Source organism: Ammospiza nelsoni, chromosome 16 (genome assembly GCF_027579445.1).
Source record: "Ammospiza nelsoni isolate bAmmNel1 chromosome 16, bAmmNel1.pri, whole genome shotgun sequence".
NCBI classification, from domain to species: Eukaryota; Metazoa; Chordata; class Aves; order Passeriformes; family Passerellidae; genus Ammospiza; species Ammospiza nelsoni.
In genome coordinates, this window is record NC_080648.1 from 9321720 (window position 1) to 9338863 (window position 17144).

At 42.1% G+C, this 17144-nt stretch overlaps 1 protein-coding gene across 2 annotated transcripts in view; it reads right to left on the minus strand.

The window, feature by feature from the left end:
- The window catches only part of FSTL4 (follistatin like 4), a 209308-nt gene that overhangs the window by 140980 nt on the left and 51184 nt on the right, over positions 1-17144 (minus strand). For both annotated transcript variants that reach the window (XM_059483511.1, XM_059483510.1), the window contains exon 4: positions 2134-2373. In XM_059483511.1, the coding sequence (XP_059339494.1) occupies positions 2134-2373 (240 nt within the window). The remainder of the gene's footprint in view (positions 1-2133; positions 2374-17144) is intronic.

The window sequence follows — 17144 nt, forward strand, 5'->3', positions numbered from 1 at the left end:
AGAAACCACTATCATTCTTGATTTAGAAATAGGAGACTGAAGTACCAATAAACAGAGCAATACACAGAAGGTTACTCAGGAACTGCATGGTAGAAAAAAGGGCTGAAGCCAAGTATTTGTATGGAGTCCCATTCTGTGGGACTATTCCCCACTTAAGGTAAACTTTTTTCTGTATGTTATCTCTGCAGACAGAGGTGTGAAGTACATTTTTATTTATTCACGTGGGAAGAGAAGTGAGCTTGTTCCTTTCTTCCCTTCCATAAAGCTGTTATTCTGCTGAAAAGCAGATTTAAGCAGTGCTCCCTGGCAAGAGTTTGAGGGTTACTTTAAACTGGGACACACAACTCCTACTTTCTGACATCATTTCATGGTGTGTTCAGGGAAGTATTCAAGCGTGACATTCTATCATTAGGCATAATACAGCCACTGCAGGGGCTGATTACTGCAATAAGAACTCATTTTCTTTAACACTATATGTGATAAGGAACAAATAAAAACCCAGGGCAGACACACTGTCATAAAAAGGTGGGTGATGTCAAGAATGAAAAACCCAAGGTATGTTCTTGGTAGTCAGGGAAAGAAAATCCCCTGAACTGAGTGGGGGGTTGCTGAGCATCTCTGAAATTAAGACTTTACTTTTCTTTGCAAGGTTTCTCATGCTGTAGAGGCCCACCTGCATCTTACTCAGGGATGGACACTGTTTCCAGCTTGATCCATACCCTGATCTCACCTGATACCCAGAGGCAGAAGCATAGCATTTGGAGCAAGGCACAAGTGTCCTTTTCAGATGCTCCTTTTTAATGTGACTAGCAAAAAAATCCCTCTTTGCCTTGATATACTCATGTACTTGAAAAATGCCTTTGGGTGACCCCCTCCATGATTTACTTCCTACAAGGTCTATTGATCCTAATTACTTGCTTTGGTAAATTCCGAGGCTGCCTGTGACAAACTAACCCAGGGTGTTCACCAAATCAATGCTCTGACCAGCTGTGTTGTCCTCCCCACAGCCAGATCTTCAAAGCAAATGAGACTTTGCAATGCACTGCAAAGCAGTGTCTACAAACCACCGGAAAATTTTAGTCACAAAAAGACACAATGTCTTCTCCAAGACACAAGAATGGCACTGCTTTTCTATCTCCAAAGGGTATCACAAGGACATATTAATAAGCTCTTCAAATGGGCTCCTGTTTCTTAAATAGGCTCTTCTAGCATCAAGTTAGCAAAGAAAACTCAGGATGGATAGCTCTGTATACAGCCAATCTCCTTGGGGGCTTAAGTGAGCTGAAGATAAAGGAATTATTTTCATATTTGATCACGTAAATGTCACTGGATATATTTGCAACAATCCACTCAAATCTTCCTGTAGGTATACACAGTCATATTTGACAATGAGCTTTCAAGATATACTCAAGTGAGGCCCTTTGTGAGACCTCTCATTGGAAGTAAAATAATTTACAGCTTCTTCCATTCCCTGGCATTTTATCATATGCTCCTACTCCTGCAATCTCCCTTGATGGCAGGATGGTACATGGCATACAAAATATTAATGGGAAATATTTGGGACTGGCTTTGGTGCAAAGATGATAATGAAATTTGCTACTGAACCAGTAAAAGAGCTCCAGATGTATGCATCCCACTGGTAACCAGAACAGTCTTTAAAGTTATTTAAAGTCTGTCCCCCCATTTCTTATTTCATTTAAGCAGTTCCTTCCCTTCGTCTGTGTCATTTGCCTAACTAGGTTTTTATTTCTCAGTGTTGCAGCAAACTTTTGTTTATACCATCTACTTTTTCTTAACATCTTTGTCTTGTTCAAAGCCTTTTCAAATGAATTGGATTGTAAAAAGTTATTACACTAGCAGCTGAAAGTACTGAGCAGCACAACTACAGTGCACACAATGCATACAGTGATGTTAATTATTTACCAGTTCCCAGTATGATTACATTTTGCATGGCAATGGCACTCAGGGGCTTAATAGCTGCATAAAACACTGTGTATGTACTCTGCTGTCCTGGAATAAATCATCCCTGAAAAATTTAGCTCTTAGAAATAAAACACACCGTTCGGCCATTTACCAGGATTACGGCGAGCGACGAAAGCCCTACAGAAGTATTTATTTTCAACAACACCCTACCTTTGAAGAAACAGTCCTTGCTGTGGATGATGTAGATTTTCTTCCTCTGCAGGCACGAGGCTCGATGCAGCTGGCAGTGGTTCTCGTAGAACCTGCCGTCAGACCCACAGACGGGCATGTAGGTGGCCTTGCACTCCTCCAGGCACCGGCACTCGGGCTGCTGCGTGTCCCCGTTGAGCACACACCGGCTGCCCCGGCCGCAGAACCTCCTCTGGCAGGGCCCCTCCTGCCCCTGCAGCACTGGGGACAGCAGAAAATGAACCATGAGCCACACGAGCCTCAACAGCCCACACAGCTGCTGCAGCAGCACAGCCCCGGCAGGAGCAGCAGAGGTGCTGCAGGTACAAAGTGCTCCCCTTTGAAGAGCGCTCAGATCGGCACTCCCAGACCTCCAGCTCTCCCTCGTCACAACTCTGTGTGCTCAAAGAGCTTTCTTGGAAAGTGATGGACACAAAACCCTTTGTTCTGTTAGCTCTTCACAGAACTAGAGCCGAGAATAAAGCCCAGTGAGAGCATTTCAGTGCCCACACTTTTTCTGAAAGCGGTTCTGAAACCCTGCGCTACTCCAGCCACAAAACTCAGCCAAGCGCCCCAAATGTCAGCACTCAGCTCCTGGTCACATCCAGAGTCCAGCTCTCACCCTGGGAGCCAGAAGCTCCCACCCAAAGGCAGAATATCCTCCAGGCTAAAATTCACACAGGTTTCAAGGACAGCTCACACAAACAACTGTTGAGAGCTTTTGAAAAAATAACTCCAAAGAAAGACTACTACTGAAAGGAATGTTACTGACTATCACAGAAGGGAATGAAATGGGGAAACACCAGTCATTGTTACAGGGACCATCAGTATCTACTCCTACACTCTGAGTAATGACATATAGTGAAAAATAACTTTCTACTACTTTTAAGAACTCACAGGATATAATATTCTGAATATTACTGTGGTCTTTGATACTATTAAAAGGGCTGCCCTTGTGCTATAACATTTTCTACTTATGAAGTTTCCTCGCTTAAAGGCTTACAGAGGACATGACTAAAAGTCACACAGGACAGGCACTCCCAAACAAGCCACTACTCAGAGCAATACTTAGCATCACACTCAATGAAGAGAGTTTCTGGAAATTAGATCATTCTATGCTAACTGGAGTTCACCAAGTTGAGCATCACAAAGGGGAATTGCAAAAGGCTCAATTATACCAGGATCAAGCCTTTCCTTGGGCAAAAACCCACTGCCAGCCTTGCACAGCCTTCCAACAGCCAGACTCTGGCTGCCTCAGAGCCAGGGACTCAGTCTGGACCAGCAAGATGGTTTGGAAGCAAATCCCTTTTCTCTACATTTACCACATGCACGTTTGGCTCTTGGGAAGGTTTTGGTGTGTGCCAGCTCTCAGAGGATGTTCAAGTGCAAGCACTACTCCAGATGTGCTGCAGCACCCAGTGGAACACACCCTGCAGCATCTGGGATGCCACAACATCTTCTAAGGTACACCCAGGGCTTTTCCCTTCACAGATTTTTCCAGCAGCCAAACAGTTCAGCATAGAAGCACAGACCAGATCTCATCCAGCCCCTTATCACATGCAAAAAAGATGTGAGAAGCATCAGCACCAGCTACTTCAATCTCATTTTATCATGTTAAATTCCCTGCTAACATCAACACAGCCCCTGCCTGCCCAGCATTTCATGTCAATGCAAAATGTCCCAGTGCTGAAGCTCCATTTCACCTACTTGTGGTCAAGGGGTTAAAAGCATTTGCACAGAGACAAGCAAGAGTTTCTAACAAAAACCCATTTTTCCTGGTCCCCATTAAGCCTTTGTTTTTATCACAGTAAATCTGAAAGGGAAAAAAAGGTCTGTTATTGGAGGGTTACCTATTTGACTCAATAACTCATTAAAATTCCTCCAGCTTGGCAAGCTAAGAAATATTGACTTTTCCTGACTTGTAATAAACTAGAAGGTCAAAGCATCTCTGAGCAGTGCAGAAAGTACAGCTCATGGAAGGAGTATCTGACTATTCTTTACTTACTTAGGTAATTGTTCCAGAATTTTTGCAAATTATCCTCAGAAATGCAAATTTTGTGACCTCAGGGAGACCTCACTGTAAAGGTCATATTATTTCTCAGTGCCTGCTGTAAATTAGAGCAGCCCAAAGGATGAGGACTTGAGGAAGCTCTGGTCCAGCATCCTCTTCCTCCTCTCAGTGGCAGAACCTGCATCACTACAGGCATTTGCCTTTTCCATCACAATGTGCCTCAAAAGACATGTTTTGGAGGCTGCGGTTGATATTAAAGTTTTTTAAAAATCAAGATTCAGCAACTATTATTGTCTATATAAATGTAATTCAGGTACAACTACAGCAAAGACCTTCAGGGGCTGCCTAGATTACTAAAAATTGATCTCTCAGAGCTTGCACCAGCCAAGGACTGTGTTATGCATCTCACTGAAGGTTATTGCTGCCTCCTCATTCAAGGTATTGCTCTGATTTAATGCATCAGGTCACATCTGAGTAGGTGACAGCTGCACCCTGCCCTGAGAGCAGCAAAAATGCTCTTAAGAGCCTCAAGTAATCCTGGTATTTTGATTTTTAAGATAAAATTTGCATAACTGAAGACAATTTTATTAGAAGCGTATTTTTAAGTTTTTTAATGATATGTCAAAGATTTGTTAAAGAACCAGCCTATAAAAATATATATCAAATACTTAATCTTTCTTCCATCTATCCCAGTTACTATGGAAAAACCCCAGAAACCCTGGCTATATTTACGCCTTATTCATTTTGTTCAGAGTTTAATTTACTCTGTGTTCCCAGATGGGCAACTCCTGGTTAAACAGCTTAGTTTGCTAGGGGGTAAGAAATATACCCCATAAAGAGCCAGAAAGGAAACATTCAAGTATTCTGGAATCCTGATGTGCTTCTCCTGTCCAAGTCCACTCTGAAATCCACGTGCCTGCAGGCAGAGTGCTAACATCAGTTATCTTTGCCAGAACCTCGTAATGTTGACAGCAGCTCTTTAATTCAATTATTATTTGCATAATCCTGTGAAGAACTAAAGCTCCCCACGAGCTCACTCAGCTGCACCAATGGACCCCCTGCCCAGCAAGGACAGCAACAGGGTGTGGAACAGAACTGAGCAAACGCAGAGGAAAGGAAGTGTTTGACTGTGCAAGCACTGCTGCCTTTACCCGAGTAACTGGTTTATCAGGAGCTGCACCATGAACCATGGAAAGGGACTTTGCCTGACTGCATCAAGGTGGATTCCACAGGCAGGACACTGGTGTGCAGCTCACAGTTGTGAAACATGCCTTCCACTGCATTTGGGAACTATTAAAAGTGACTGGACTGAACTTCCCATTCAAGGATTGTTAAAAAGAGAAATGGGAAAGGTAATCAAGTGAAACTACCAACTAGCTGCACTATGAGCCCCACTGTACTGCATGGAGAAGGCATAATTTATTAGTTGCAAAGAAAATAATTTACCTAGGAAAAAAGTCTATCATCTTGCAAAACAAGACACTCTTCAACACCAATTAATGATGCTCACCATGGCCAGTCTGAGGTGTTACATTGCACTAAGGCCAGAAGGATGGACAGAGGAAGCCCAGTCTCATCATACACCCATGAACACACTTGACTTCTCAAATTAGATCCTGGTTGCCCCTGAGAAATTTGGAATTCCACCGGAAAACTGACAAGAGCTTGGTGCAGGCAGAATATAACTGAGCTCAGGAACTTCATAAGCTCAGGCTGCTTGCATCTCAAAGCAAGACTTTAATGAGGAAATTAAAGATGCTCCTGCCACATTAGAGAATGCACATCCTCTAACTGTGCATAAATTCTTAAAGACAGGGACCTCATCTACCTTTTGCACACCACTAAATGTGTTACAGATCAGACTAAGGCACACATGCTTTTTTTTCTTCTCTCCCAAATACAATCCTATTCCTTACTGCCTCACAATTCCCAAAGGAAGGTTGGGTTCAGGACAAGCACTGAACTAAGCTGGTTTCACTTAAGACCAACCAGGCAAACCCATTGCAGAAAGCAAACCCAAAAACCAAACAGCTCTATCACACCACTGTTCACAGCTCACTGCTTATACACAGCAGAAATGTAAATTATTACATTTATGTGTTAAAATGAAGTTTGCCCTCAAGTAACAAGTGACCTCCAGCAGGCAGCTGGGTACCCAGGTTTATTGCTGAAGGAAGAAGTTTAGTCATTTCATCAGAGCTAGGGCTAAAACTAGAAACTTTAATTATATATGACGGAAACTGGAAGCTTCTACACCAAGTCCTTCCAAAGCAATGATGCACCTTGCAAATGTTGTATTAAAATAAAAATAAAATCCAACCCCCATGACAGTGATACACACAGAGGTATAGTTCAAGTTTGTATTTACACACATCCATTCACACACAGATTATGCACAACCACACACTTCCCATGCACTTGCTTTGCCACAACTCATTTTTACTGGTGACACAAAGTCAGATACTGCAGCACAGCTTCCTAAACCTTCCTTATCCAGCACATCTTAAAGAGATTCTTGAGTAACTCATGGTTGGAAGAAACCAAAGTTGAGCTACATATGGAACCTGGGCTATGATCAGCAAGCAAATTGTGTGCTGCACATGTCCTCACTGCTATAATACAGTAAGAAAGGAAACAAAGCAGGAATTTCATAATAGTCTCTATGATGAGAGTTTTCTAAGAGTTCCTGGGTCTATCACTGTGTGCCTGACATGAGAGCAGAGGCAGAGAAGCCATGGTAAATCACCTGGGCAAGGCAACAGCAACTTCATTGTCTCTGTCACCAGCCTAATATCGCTATAATTTATTTATTTTTATAAAGTAAAAATGGTGACTTGTCCTGGAGAATAACACAAAGAATAAGATGTGTTTCAAGCATATGATCTGCTATAGGTACGAACTATTTTCTTTCAAGATCCATGAGACAACTCTGTGGGTTTGTGCACATCTTGGAGCAGCATGGAGAGGGACACATCAGCCTTGGAAGAGGAGGACAGAAAATCAATAATTTTCACCAGTTTGGATGGTCTACATGAAACAAAAGGCAGGATAAAATGGACAGCCACCTCAAAACAAAAGATAACATGAGTATCTGGGAATTCTTGCTATTTCAGGACTTTATTCATAGACTTTATAAAACAAAACTGACCCAAAATTAATGGAAAATAGACTCTGGAAAGAAGGGTTGTGACAGATAGTTGTACCAAGGACAGCAGAATGAAGGGAACTGCTGAATCTGCATCTGCAGTTTAATACCAAATAAAAACAAATTGTAATTCTCAACAGAAGCTCAATAATAGCAAGCAGTTACCCTGCAAACAACACCAAGAAAGCACTCAATACTATAGAAAAATGTTCTGTATCAGTTTTTTACATCTGAAAATGGGAATTAATGTTACTTTCTGTATCTGTCAGAACTCTGCAAACCATTGGAGGTCATACCATGAAAAGGCATTTGAAAATCAGAAGTAACTATGCTATTCTTAGTGTGATTAGCCTAATTTTGTCCCATTTCAAATCCATCTAACCACTGTGAGATCAAAAGCTTAATCAAATATTATTTTTGGATAGTATTGTGGTCTGTGAGGGTACTAACAGGAAACAAAGAGACAAAATACACATAGAGATGAAAAGACCCAAACTATGTAAAGCATATACAGAGATTACTGAGGAAGAAACACCAGCACAGGTATGAGACCATATATATTTAGACCCTTGCTGTGAAACTTCACTGGGCACAATTTTCCTTATTGTTCTCTTCTCAAAAGAGCTGATGAAAAGGCAATTAATAAAATTGCTCTTTATTAAATGTTTATCTAAATTTATCTTTGATAGCTACTGCATGCTGAAGGCAATTTTATTACAATACTCCTGTGCAGCAAGTATAGAAACAAAAGTAAAATTGTGCAGTTCCCATTGGCATCACACCTCTCCTTGCATTTGTGAGCTGCTTAGCAGGTCCCCACAACCAGCTGGACAAGAGACAGCACAATGCTAGCAGAAGATTAATATATTTCCTGCATTGATCAGAAGGATTAAATGTCTGGGGCCACGCCGGACATCATTTGGAGCAACCTGGTCTAGTGGAAGGTATACCTGGCCACAGCAGAGGAGCTGGAAAAAGATGAGCTTTAAAGTCCCTTCCAACCCAGTCCCTTTAATGATTCTGTGATTAAATTCAATGTTTCGTTAAGCACCCATATTTCCAGTGCTGTGAGAAACCCAGTGCAGCATAGTAGAAACATGCATTTGCACATGTGCACACACATGTATTTTACTTGATTGTGGTTTTAATTTTCTCAGTATTCCACACCAAAAAAAAAAAAAAAAAAAAAGCTGAAAATTTCAGTCTCAGATCTGGAGGGAATAGATCACATTAATACTTTGGTTCCTTTGGCAAAACTCCATATCAGAAGAACAGATTCTTCTGAAGGAAGGCAATGGAATTCCTGTGGGTCACTGCTCAAACTCAGTCCTGCTGCCTTTAATCTTGCTCATGAATCTTTTGTCTGTCCTGTTTCTTCACTCCTACTCTCAGTAGAAGCCTGGCTCCCCTTCCTTGTTATCCTGTGTGTCATGTATCTTTCTGCCATTCCTTCAATGAAATTCTCATGGCAGAGACCAGGGGGAGGTGACAATCCAATAATAAAATAACTACAGATGACTCGCCTGTTTGCATGCCGACTGCTCCAACTGCATCACCAGTGGAGCTCCTGGAGGGAAGCTGAACAGCCTGGGTCTTTCCCAGCTGTTAACCCTTAAATCTGTCCATGGATGCTGCCTTTGGCTTGCTCCCTGCTCCCTCTGCCCCCGGACACACAGCCCAGGGCTCTTCCCCCACACCTCCCCTGGCTCCTCCACCATCACCACAAACCCAGAGACCTTTGCACAGCTGCCCCCAAAGCTCCTGGGAACCAGGCAGAAATTTGCCACTTCCACCTGTTTTTTAATATCTAATCCTAAAATTTTCACCATTTTACCCTCATTTGGAACATTTCTACTTGGTGGAGGGTGAAATCAATAAACCGAATGTATTGGGACATGCTGCAGCGGCAGAGAACACTCTTGGCCATCACTAACAACACCTGTGTAAATTGCAATATTACCAATTTTTCAAGACCAAAACACTCCCCATTTCCATCTGAGGAACATTCTTCAATCTCTCACAGACATCTCTTCTTTTTCTATTTTTTGACTCATTACTTTGCAATAAGACCATTTATCAGAAAATAAATCAAATTGTTTACTGCATGCCTATTTCCCCCTTACATATGCACAAATGCAATGTTATTTCAGCTTGGATAGAAAGACTTTTCCAGTTTTCTATTTATTTTCTCATTCAGACATCAGTTTATAAAGCCCATTGAAGCCAAAGAAGAGAAGCAGAAAGACATTTAATCATTCTAGTAACAAAAAAACCCCAACATTATTCTAATTATTTATTTTTAATTGGAAGAGGAATAGATAAGCTTTTATAATTAATACCCATTCAGTTTCCTTATTACATTACTCTTGAATTCAGCTCTATGTAAATTAAAAAATCATCTGACTTGCTCCAAACTGTTTAAATGCTACTGGAGGAGGTTTCATCATGACAGGTTAGAATCCTCCATTAGTGTCACCACAGTGTCAGCACTTCCAGAAGCATTTAATTTTCTTTTCTTTAAGAGGTACATGTCACACACTTCAACCTTACAAATGAAGTCATATTCTTGATGAACATCTTTAAAGCTTTGCTTAAAGACAACCCAAAAGTCTTTAAGAGGCAGAAACAGCAGATTAGAAAACGATGGATGTCAGCAGGGCGTACCAGCTAAATATACAGTAATTAAATCACAGGATCACAAACTGGTTTGAGTTGGAACAGACCTTAAAGCTCATCTCATTCTAACCTCCTGCCATGGCCAGGGACACCTTCCACTAACCCAGGTTGCTCCAAGCCCCATCCAAGCTGGCCTTGAACACTTCAGGGATGGGGCAGCCACAGCTTCTCTGGGCACCTGTGCCAGGCCTCAGCATACTCACAGGGAAGAATTTTTTCCTAATATCTAATCTAAATCTGCCCTCCTTGCCTGATCCCCTGGAGATAAGGAAGACCATGTACGCTATGAAGGGGGGAAAACTCTTTAGGATGATAATATCAAAGAACAGCTCAGCTCAATCTATTGAGAAAATGAATCTATAGAGTCTTTTCTTGTCCGTTCCTTCTCCTGCCCCTTGGTCCCACGCAGATTAATTTACAAGGGTAAAAGCTTCCAGATGGAATCTATCAATAGCTGCATCTATGTACAACTTGCAGTGCTTCTGTCATTTACTACTACACATAAAGGAAGGCAGAGAGCTCTGTGTGAAAATTAGAGACTGGATTCATTTTGTGAGTCTGTTTTTCTGAGAAGTGATGCTTTTCTATAAAAGTTAACATTCGCTGGAAGTAAAAGAGGAAAAAAATATTAAAGCTATTAAGTTGTAATGGGATTTGTGTTAGTACAGGTGTTTTGTGTTTGGGTGGTTTTTTCTCCTGGGTAAAGCCAAACTTGTATTTGACTCATAGACATTTTTCTTGATTGGGTAGCAGCCCTAGCAAGAGGATTAGTGCCCTTCCTGCATCACACCTAAATCAGCATAAACCTCCAGCCTGAAACTGTTGAGGCTGCACAGTATCTTTTCACATTTTTTCCCCCAAGACATTTCATTTATGTTTTCCCAACTAGATGCCTTAGAGCCTCATAGATTATGAGTTCAGGAGTGTTACCACACAGCACAAGTGTGAAGCAGGAGCCAAACAGGTCCATTATGGGGAGAATTACAATCCCACAAATACTGAAGAAAGGTGTGTTATATCTGCACTGGGACACAGAAGAAAGGATATCTTATAAAACAGTTTTCCTAGAATCATAGAATGGTTTGGGTTGAAAGGGCCCTTAAAGATTATCTTGTTTCAACCCCCCTGCTGTGGGCAGGGACACCTTCCACCAGACCAGGCTGCTCCAGGCCCCTTCCAGCCTGGCTTTGAGCAATTCCAGGGATGTGCAATGCAGACATGTGAGGCACACTGCTGGCAGCATGGCAGGACTGCACCCCACCTTGGGACTGCCTTTAAAACTTAGCAAGAGCAGGATGTGTCCTTAAAATGTTCTCTACATACATTATTCAGTGCTCATCTGTTAAGGTTCCGAAAAACTCAGGAACAAAGCACATTTAAATGATAGCAAATCTAAACAAACCAAACATCCTCCAATGGGACAGTCCTGAAGACAGATGTACATATTGCACTGGGACTGCAGATAACCCTGAGATTAACCCAGTTCTGCCCAGCAGCTCAAAGGTTGGGCTCAGCTCATTGCTCAAGCCAAGCCATGGAGCACAAGCTGCACTCAGCTGCAAGATGCTTTTAACTGCAATGTTACCAACATATATAAAACAGTACAAGCATGCCCCCAGTCAAATCCCGACTCCAGATGTGCCCCAGCAGCTGCCCTTGCTCCAGCACAGGAGACTGCAGCACCCCAAGCTTTAATTCAGTGCTGGTCAGTAGCAGTGAGCAGGAAATGCTCCAGGAGCTTGAAACCAGACTGAAACATCTCCACAGCCCAACACCAATCAATAGCAATTTGCACTCCCCTTTCCTATTCTCTGTTATCCTTAATGAACTCCTTTCCAAGACTAAGAAATAAGGAGAAACACTATTTTTAAAAGCAATTGCATGCAAGTCTTCTGCACCTAGTGCTAATTTTGTAATTCTCCACTTGTTTAATTTACTATTTATTGTCTAAGCCAGGACACCTGTATTTTGTGGACGCACCATTTTGTTTATCTCCATCTGAAGCCAATGTTAACACATGGAAACCTTCATCTCATGATGAACAAAGCCCTTGAGCCTGTCAGCAAGTGCCTGTCAGACCTAACAGCCATTGTTAATACCCAGAATTTGGAGGCTCTGTCCCCAGGGTAATCCTATTTCTCAGCCCCTCCCTGAGGATTTTACTTTTGCATCAATTATGGAAATCACTCTGACTGTGATTAAAGATTTATCTCCTCTGAATAATGACATTTCAAGATCTCTTCCTACTCCTGAGGTAAATAACCCCAGTACTTTTCCCTGTGCTGTTCTACAAAGGAGGACAGCAGAATTAATGCCATTTCTCCTGCTTTACAAACCTTTTACTCTCTCTGTATTTGTTCTATGCTGAAGGAAGCATTTTAAAGTGCATTTACCTGATGGAAAAGTTATTGGCTACTGAAACTCCTGAAAGGATAACGCAGTAAGATGAAAAAAAAAAAAAAAAAAAACTACTAAAAAGCTATTTTGAAAGTGAAAAGCCTTTAAACTTCATATAATGTTAAAACTGGCTCTGAAGGTACCAGTGCAGAAATGGAGCATTAGCACCAAAATGCTAAGATTAGCTGCTTTTCGATTTTATTGTGAGGAGTAGAATGTATCACTGGTTTCTCAAGTTGAGACTCACAATCTAAAAATAAAAATTCAGAAGAGATAAAAAATAGACAAAAATCCATAACTAATTAAGGGTTTCTGCAATGGTGGTATTTTTGTTTCAGATGGTTTTAGTTTAATCTGAATTTTCTTTATTTGTAAGGCCGGGCATCTGGTTTGGGAAATTGCCAGGAGAGCAGAGCCCCTTCCCTTCACCCCCACAATGAACTTTCTCCCCTCCATGGCATCAGTGCTGGTCCACACCCATGCAAAGAGGCCATCCAGGATTTATCCTGCTGCCAAACAAAGAGAGCAGCCTGAATTCAGGGTGTGGGAGCCCCCCCCAGTCACCCAAACCAGGAAAGATTGGAGAGAGCTAGATCTGAAAGGGTGGTTATAAAATAAGAGTACATGTATTCACTCCCTTCCCTTTGAAAGTGCTCTGAACACGGAATAGAAACAAGCAACAACTGATAAAATCAACTGAACACTGTTTCCCTTTGAATACAAAGGCACCAAATGAAAACAAGAGGGTCACATTTAATAGCAGAAGAGAAAAAGCTTGAGATAAAAAGCTGGAATAAGCAGCAATCATCAGTCATCAACATCAGAGTATACTGGGCAAAGGCAGCATTATGGGGCTTTTTATTCTTTTAAGAAAGGGAACAGAACAAAAGGCATTTTTGGATGCCTGACCAGAAAGGAAAAAAAGTAGTGAGAGTCACTATATTTGACTTTGCAGGAGTAAAGGAAATAAATAAATAAATACAAATAGTAAATAGGAGCATCCTGTGGCAAGGACACAACTCTTTTCCATAAGCACACGGAACTCAAGTGATGAATTATCAGCAGAGAGGCAGCAGGTACTGCCCTTTGACAAGGCACCCAGGTCCCCCACTCTGCAGACCCCATCCAAGACCCACCAATGCCTCCCCACCAGCCTGGTGTGCTGGAATATTCCGTAGCTCAGCACAGCAATGCAGGAGCCTAAAGCTTGCAAAGGAAACACAAGAGCAGCACAACAGGGATGACTGCAAAGGCCTGGGGGAAAAAAAGTTCACTTCCAAAAACATTTACTTTAGAGACAGAAATTGTGTTTGATCCCCTCCAGCCTGGCTCTTCCCATCACACCATGACTTGGAAAGGGCTGACAGTCCCTGCCAGTGGCTGGGCAGTGTGTCCCTGTGTGTGGCTCCATCAGATCCACTGCAGCACAAAACTGCATCAACCCATTCACAACAGAACCTCACACCCAGCAGCCAAAACACAGCTGGCATTTTGTGCTCACAGTAAATAGGATTACTGGCAGCAATGAAAAGTGAAGTCCTCTGCTGAACAACACACTGGGGATGGCAGCTGCTTTCCAGTCTTAGACTGCAAATACCACCTTGCCAAAGCTTTCTGTACTAATGGGGCCTATTTTCTCTATAGGAAAGGAAAAGGCAGGAGAGAACTCAATTTTTATCCTTCCGAGTCTCCTATTGATGTGCATGTGCTCAACTGCTCCTGTTCCCATTAACACCCAGCATGGGAGATTCAAACAACTTCAGAGCTGCTACAGCTGGGCTTGGCCATGAGATACAGCTCATGTTTAAGAAAAAAAAAAAAAGAAAAGACAAAAAAGGTATTATTTGAAAATTTTCTGCACTAAATAATGTAGCACAGCTTTGACTTTAAACCCTGCATTTTTCAATGGAAATATTTGTCTCTACCGAAAGGACAAACCAGAGCTGCCAACTATTCATGTTGATAATCCTCACTGACACCAATGGGAGCTGCATTTGCAGAGCAGGGCCCCACAGGGATCCTGGAGGGTGATTTACTGCCTCCAACAGGACCTGCAGGCACTAAATGGCTGCCTCCAGGTTACTCAGGTGGAAGAACATGCAGAGTGCCCATTTTGGAGGAAAAAAGGTCTGAGACTGTCAATAAATAAAAAACCCCTCGGGTCTCCCAGTGAAATGGAGTGAATGACCAGCTGGCAAGGAAGGGAAAGGGGAAGAAAAAAGAAAACAAGAAACAAGCAAATTGCTCTCTGTGTGATGGCAGGAGTGATCCTGAACTGCAATCAAGTTCCCCAAAGTTCACATTTAAAGTCCTATTTGCCTCAACAATGCCCACTATAGTGGCTAAAACATATAAAACAATTAAAAATTACAGCATCTCTTCCCTTGTAAATGCCTCTCTGTTACAAAGAGGGCTCAGATTCTCAGGAATTGAGTTTAGGGAGGAGAACAACCATTTTTCTTGGATTTTTTATATGAAAACCCAATGCACATCCCTGGTCAGTACAGAAAGGCACAATCTGGCACAGGGGCTCAGTGTCCCCAGGCTGGCACAGGCACCATTGTGGACGTGAATTCCTTTATAGGACCAGAGCTACTGGGCTCCAAAAGCTGTACAAAACCTCCTCACACTGGATTTGTTACACACATTTGTACTGGCAATTCCAGCTGATTTTATACTGAAATATTGCTGTGGGATTAGACACCATTGTGTGAGGTGCAGATGTGTTTAACAGGATCAGTAGCAAATACATAGTTATTAAACAGAGGGGTGGGAATAGGAAAGAATCATATTCAATACTCTTAAGGCAAATATTGCATTTGAAAGGAAAACCAAGAATCTCCTTTCTTCCCTTCTTGGGCATCTCTGCCAGCACAACTATTCCACATGTGCAAACTAAAATAAAAAACAAACCTGGAAGTCTTGGAAGGCATAAACTGGGATACAGAAAAAAAAGCTGCCAACACCTTGCTTTGTACCAGAGGGTCCAAGGGGAGTCCACAGCAGGGACATGGTAGAATGCATTAAATCTCAATTAGATCATAGCACACAACAAAGCACGGAACATTCTCATCGTATTTGCTCACCCAAGGATTAAGGGATTTTCTCCAGAGAAGTCTGTGCTAGCAAAGCATCTCAGGGACCACAAGGCTCTTGGCAGGGAAGAACAGGAACCTCTCTCTCCTGTCTTAATGAACTGCACCCATTAAACGGTCTCATAACGGTATTTTACACATATGTGTGCCAGACATGGTTAAATACTTTGGAAGTGCATCCACAGCACTTTTGGTAAATATATCTTACTGGTGACTGCACATACCAAAATGTCAAAAATAAAAGTGTGGAAAGAAAAAAAAAGAAAACAGAAGAATAAGGAAAATATGGAAGGAAAAAAAAAACTTCGATGGAATACTTTAGATTTTAAACATTACCGTAATAAGGTAATGTTCTAGCCACTTTTAAAGCAATGATTTAGGCAACAATATGAAGTCATTATTTGTAAATGTGTTCATTACACAATACTTACTATTAATAAGACCTCATAATCATGCCTGTAAACAGTATTACAGTATTAGAAATGCAATATTGGCCATCCAAGTGCCCTCAGAAGCCTGATGTGCAGCAATGGGAGCAGAGCTGGGAGCAGTGTCCAGCCAAGATTCCAACTGGCTGATCCTGCTGCATGAGCTTCTACAGCAGCACCTTGTTCTGCAGGAGGATTCATTTGGCCACATTAAAGAATCTTACATCCCATCCCCATCTCCTCTGAGCTAAACTAAGATTTGCTTCCATACGGCTTCACCAGCCTAAAGACTTTTCCTATGAAATCACAGAATCATAGAAACATTTAGGCTGGAAAAGCCTGCAAGGCCATCGGGTCTGACTGTTCCCCCAGCACTGCCAAGTCCATCACTACAGCACATCTTCAAGAGCCCCATCCACATGCCTTTAAATCCCTGAAGGGATGGGGGCTCCACCACTGCCCTGGGAGCCTGTTCCCTGACAGTGCTGTGGGTTTTCCTGTGGCAAAACTTGCCCCAGCTCCTGACTACACCAATTTCTCCCACCCAGCCATTTCCACAGCTCTGAGCCCTGCTGCCCCCACTCCCAGCACGACTCATGTCTAACACCTTCCAGCACTGGGCATTTCCAGTGCTATCAGCAAGGACAGGCTTCACCCAATGCAAACAGTTTACACTTTCCTCCTAAAGATCAGTTAATGAAGTGCAACACTTCAGAGCTGTTTGATTAAAGTGCTAATGCTTGTAAAATCAATATGCCAGGGAGTGAAGCTTTCTTCATATTTAAGCAAGAAAAAAAAAAAAGTCTTAAATTTTATTTGAATCCAGATGCAGCAACAGGAGTGCAGACACACTGTTTATAGCTGCCTCATATAATTTACAAACACCTGCTGTTAGTACACCTTATAACACACATTATTCAATAAATGCTGCAGAAATTATCTTAAAAGCAGCAGTGCCTTGACTTGCTTCTACAAAAGTCCTACAATATCCACGCACAGCACTGACACCTTTTAACAGGCTTTCCTTGCTGAGGAGCAGTACCAATAGTCAGAACTGCAGCAAGGCCAGCAGCTTGGCAGGTCCCCATCACCTTTGGAGTGTGCTGCTTTAATTTGCTCCAGGCAAACCCATTCCCTACCCACACAAGAGTATTCAGTCAACTAAATGAATAGCTGAATGCACTCCGCTGCTACACATTTGGCCTGGAAAACTTCAAAGCATGGCAATCATAATATTTTCA